The sequence below is a fragment of the Octodon degus genome, unplaced genomic scaffold, assembly GCF_000260255.1.
Source record: "Octodon degus isolate 3935 unplaced genomic scaffold, OctDeg1.0 scaffold00002, whole genome shotgun sequence".
In the NCBI taxonomy this organism is placed as follows: Eukaryota; Metazoa; Chordata; class Mammalia; order Rodentia; family Octodontidae; genus Octodon; species Octodon degus.
Window position 1 is genome coordinate 14,231,962 of NW_004524578.1, and position 5,097 is coordinate 14,237,058.

At 46.4% G+C, this 5,097-nt stretch overlaps 1 protein-coding gene across 2 annotated transcripts in view; it reads right to left on the bottom strand.

Moving 5' to 3' along the window:
* The window catches only part of Sv2b (synaptic vesicle glycoprotein 2B), a 241,076-nt gene that overhangs the window by 47,871 nt on the left and 188,108 nt on the right, over positions 1-5,097 (bottom strand). For both annotated transcript variants that reach the window (XM_023712764.1, XM_023712762.1), the window contains exons 5-6: positions 3,407-3,540; positions 1,945-2,034 (exon numbers count right to left, since the gene is read on the bottom strand). In XM_023712764.1, coding sequence (XP_023568532.1) covers positions 1,945-2,034; positions 3,407-3,540 — 224 coding nt within the window. The remainder of the gene's footprint in view (positions 1-1,944; positions 2,035-3,406; positions 3,541-5,097) is intronic.

A 5,097-nucleotide genomic window follows, 5' to 3' on the forward strand; every position in this document is an offset into this window, starting at 1 on the left:
AGTAGTGTTATGAAGACAACAATATGCAATGTCTTAGTTATTGTAACTGTCCTACTAATCTGTTTTGAAACTGTCTCATTGCTATTTATTTCTCAATAAAATTAATTTTTAAAAAAGAAAGAGAAAGCAGGAGCTTCAAAAGAAATGTGGACCTGTCCAGGCCAAGTGGAAGGGAAGGAAGAGGAGCTGCAGGACCAAGCCCAGGATGCCCAGATCCCATGAGCAGAAACACGCCTGGTCTCTGCACCTGTAGCCCAGCTATGGCATTACAAGCTATCCCAATGCTCAAAGAAAATGGAAAATGTACCCTTAACATCTTTCATTTGGAAGACTTCCATTAATCATGCATCGTAATGCATGCTTGTGAGAAAGTTTTGGTCTTGTATTTTAAATATAGTAGGAGTGTTGAAATTAGAGAAATGTGCCATTGAGCAATTTTCCATAAAGTCTGTAACAAGAGTTAATTCATGCAAAAACATCATGACATTTTTTAATAACATCATATCTGTATCAATGTGAGCTAAGCATTGTTTCAGGTGCTTGCTCTAGTCAATCCTCACAATAACTGTATTTATGGATATGTACTACTGTCCTGCTTTCCAGTGAGGAAAGTGAGGCACGGAGCCTACCTTGCCGAAGGCCACACAGCCAGAAAGCATCAAAACCAGGATATAGACCCAGACTGTCTGACTGCTGGTGTAGATACTTAACTACCATGTGATCCTGCCAGAGAATTAGGGGTTTTAGGCATCAGGGCAACAAAGACAGTTACTGCACTCTAGACTGAAATTATGAAAGTCGAAGAATCAAAAAGCACTGAACAGGAGGTATGTGGGAATCAACTCAGGAAGGCTTCCCAAAGAAAGCAGATGTGAAGTCATTCTTAGAAGCAGTTGTAGAAACAGGCACACAGAGCAGCAGCCAGCAGGCAGGCCTTGCGGTTGGCCACAGCACAGGACCAACAAGAACACGGCATCTCTATGGAGGACACCTTCGTGAACATTACCACCATGGCCTCTTTGCCTTGCCAACAAGCAAGGAAACAAAACAAGGCTTAGGGATGAGTGCTGGCAAGGATGTACAGACATGTGTACCCTGTTGCTTGTGGCATGGCAGAGTGGCACAACCCTAATGAAATGTAGCTTGGCAATATATCTTGAATCTGTAAAAATACACATGTTCTAGGGCCAGTGAGATAGCTCAGCGGACTAAGCACCTGCTTTGGCAAGCACAGGGACCAGGGTTCAATCCCCAGTCCTGCATGCCATGCCGGCCCCGCCCCCAGGGCACGCTGAGCTGGCGAACAAGTCTAGGTGTGGTGGCGCATGCCTGTAATCCCAGCTCTGGGAAGGTTGAAAACAGGAGGAGCACTATGAGTCTAAGCTGTGTAGTGAGATCCTGTACCCCTGTTCTGGGCCAGTAATTTTGTTTCCAGAAGTCTACTCTCCTCTGAGAAAACAAACTCAGACTTTGAAGGAACCATCACTCCATGTGCATGAGAGGGTTTACTGCAACAATATTTATAGGAGCAAGGCAATGAAACAGGATAAATAAACCTCTGACATGAGGGACATGTTCATTAAAGCTGTGTTAATGTTCCTTACATTAGTATTCATTAAGATGATGGTGATGAATGCTAGGAGGCAACATATCAGCTGCTTATGAGTACTGCTTAATTTGCACATGCAAATATACATACATATGCTCATGCTCATTTGAATGTGTGGGGTTTCCTATTGTCATGTTTTACGCTACTTAAGGAAAAACCTAGAAGGACAGCCACCAAAATATTACTGATAATTACAATAGAACAATAGTAATGGTAGGATTTTATTTTCCTTTTCACAGCATTTATGTTAAATTAATAAAATTTTGTTTTAATTATTAAAATTGTGCTTAGTATATAAATCCCCACAGGGTAGGAAGAGGCTGTCACACACTCACCGTAAACACCTTCTCTGGAGTCCCTTTGGCCCTCATGTTGGTGTCATGGACTTGCTTGAGAATCATCCAGGCTTCGTCATGTTTGCCCATCTAACAGAACCAAAGAAAAAGCCATGAAAACCCACTTCATCAAGGTAGAAAACCCTACAAAGAGGGCACAATACCTGGATCGAGGTGGGTTAGACATGAACCCACGCTCATCTGGGGCTGGTGAAAAGACCTGGACACAGTTGCATCCCCCACCCATCATGGAAGGATCATAGGCTTGTGCCTTTCAGGTGGAAATGTCAGGTATTGCCACCATAGTCCGCTGTGAGTCAACTTTACAATTACAGTTGTAAAGGTGAGTGGGCCAAGGAACAGGAGCCACGCTCCCACCTGCTGAGACAAAGTGAGTGACAACATGCTGTGCATGGAAGTCCTCACCCTCAGTGCCACAGCATGCCCTTACTTGCAAAGAGAGTGATGCAAAAGTAATGAGCTAAGCTGAGCTCATCCTGGGATGGTGTGAGCCGCTAATCCAAAATGACTATTGTCCTTATAAGAACACAGTCATGTGAAGACACAGGGACACACAGGGAAACTCCATGTAGTGACAAAGGCTGCCGTTTAGCAATGCAGTTGCTAGTAACATTTGCCTTTAAACCACCACAATCTGTGAAGAACAAGGAAGGATTCTCTCTGGTAGGTTTCAGAGGGAGCATGGCCCTGTCAAAAGCCTGATTCAGGATTTCTAGCCTCCAACATGGTGAGAAAGACTTGCTATTATAAAGAACGTCCTTGCTGGTTCTTTGTTTCAGCAGCCCCAGGAAACAAGCACACAACAAAGGGTGGATGTTGAGACAACACCCTGCTGCACCTGCCTGATGTGTAGGAGGAAGAGGAAATTGAACACTGAGGCTCACTCTGCAGAAAGCTCAAGAGAGAAGCAGATCCATGGACTCTGGGGCTTGGGGCTGTGACAGCCTCTGTGTCCTGCCTCCCTTCTACCAATGCCTCACTTGCTGATCACAGCAAGCTCCATGGTCCCCCAAAGTTGGGAGGCTTGGAGGATCATCTCTCGGGACCAGGTAGCTTTCTGGGAGGACAGGGGCCCTGTGCAGCCAGGATCCCTAGTGGCTCTGGGTGCAACAGTGAAGTTTACCTTAGACTTCACTGTGGCCACACAGAAAAGCAGTGCACCAAGTCCAGGGGCAAATCGGAAACAGCCCTGCCACCACCGCCCAGCCTGGGAGAGGGCTCTAGCTGAGATCCCATGTGCTGCTAGCCCTCTTCCAGCACCATCAGGCAGTGAACTCATGATCTGTGACCATCACCAGCAGGCAGGGAGCCAGATTTAATGATGCATAAGGTCAGCCAACATGGGGGAGTTTGCAAGAAGCAGTCAGGAGAGGACAAGGAACCGGGGACAGAGGAAAGCAAGGCCGAGACTCCTGTGGCTGATGAGGAGGTGCAGACTCACCTCTAGCAGAAATCTGGGGCTCTCAGGCATGAACTTCAGGGCCACCATGGATACAGTGCAGGGCAGAGCACAGACAATGACAAATACTCTCCAGCTGTGGAAATGATAATTGGTCCCCATGCTGAAGCCCCAGCCTGTGAAAAACAAAAACAAGAGGATTCCTGGCACATGGTCCTTCCCGCTGCAGAGAAGCCCCCAAACAGCAGCTCACAAACTTCTGGGCATGTGAACTTCACCCTAGGCACTGATGAAAGCACTGGTCCTCAGCTGCAGCCACAGAACTTCCAAGTCATGAGTGCAAGAAGGGAGCAGAGAATCTGCATGTGGACACATCCCTAGACCCAGACTTGGCCTCACATTTTCAGATCTTTGGGTAAGAGTGCAAGCAAACAACATCCCATATTTCTACAAAGATGCTAAATTTGAAGTGAACTATTAAATAAAAGATGTTCTTTCTACTTACCTTCCTTGCCAAACAATGGCCAAAACCATACCTTCTTTTGCTCGATGCCCTTCCCTTCCTCCCCCAGCACCTCTCACAAAGCAGGGAGCTGCTGGCCAACATGTGTGGACACAGCACTCCACCTCTATGGTGAGAAGAGGCACACCTGCCTTTACCCCCTGAGTTAAGCAGGAACTCCTGGGCCTTGGGTGCGCAGAGCATGCACTGGTTGGGAAGGTCTATTGGTCAGCTTTCTTGTTGCTGAAATAAAATGCCTACCACCTGCAATGTAAAGGTGGAGAAGTTTACTTGGGCTCAGTTTCAGGTGGGTTCAGTCCATGGTTAGCTGGCTCCAAGGTGGAAGCACATGGTGAAAGGGGCTGGTGGAAGAAAGCTGCTTGCCCCAGAGAGCAGGAGCCAGGTGCCAAGCGTCATCCTTCCAGGCCGCACCCGCCCACCTCGTGACTCACCTCTTCCAATCAGGCCTCACGTCCAAACAGCAGAATCCGATGCGATCTCACTCACTGACTAATCACTGATGAGTTCATCACCCTCACGATCCAATCACCTTCCAAAAGCCCCACATCAGAACACAAGACTTCGGGAGGACATTTTAGGTCTAAACCTAATAGCGTGGGGCTCTGGCCTCAGCGGCTCTGGCCTCGTGATGCATCCAAAGCAGGCCTTAAGTACCCAGGGTTGGGGGATCCCTTTCCCCCAAGAGGAAAATCAGAAAAGGCTCCAGGAAATTCCAGTGCAAACATTCAGAACCACATTTTATAAAACACTATAAGTTCTAATATGACCACATAAAAACTATTTTTAAAAAAATTTAATCTCTCCATTAAAATTAATCTCATCACCACTGAAATGTACAGCTGACCAGGTCTTATGCAGCTGTCATTGTGCAAAACATTGCTAAAATTCATTTTCAGAAGTTGCATTCAAGATAATCTTTGAGTACCCTCATGCGTGGCTAAGACTCTTACGAGCAGTTAGACACTAAGAGGAACTGAACTTCTGTGATCACTTAGAGCAGAGTTCAAATCCTGGCTTTATCAGAATTACAATTCTGGGTTTTCACATGACAGCCCAAAGATCTGCTGCTTGTGAAAGCTCCTGGCAGCCCTCAGTGACTCCTTTGCTTTGAGGGTAAATGATTTCTTAGAAATAGTGGCATGGCATTTAGTGCCAAGGATGTTGAGTAAAATGGAAGACTCTCAGCAAAGATCAGCAAAAGAAATGTTTT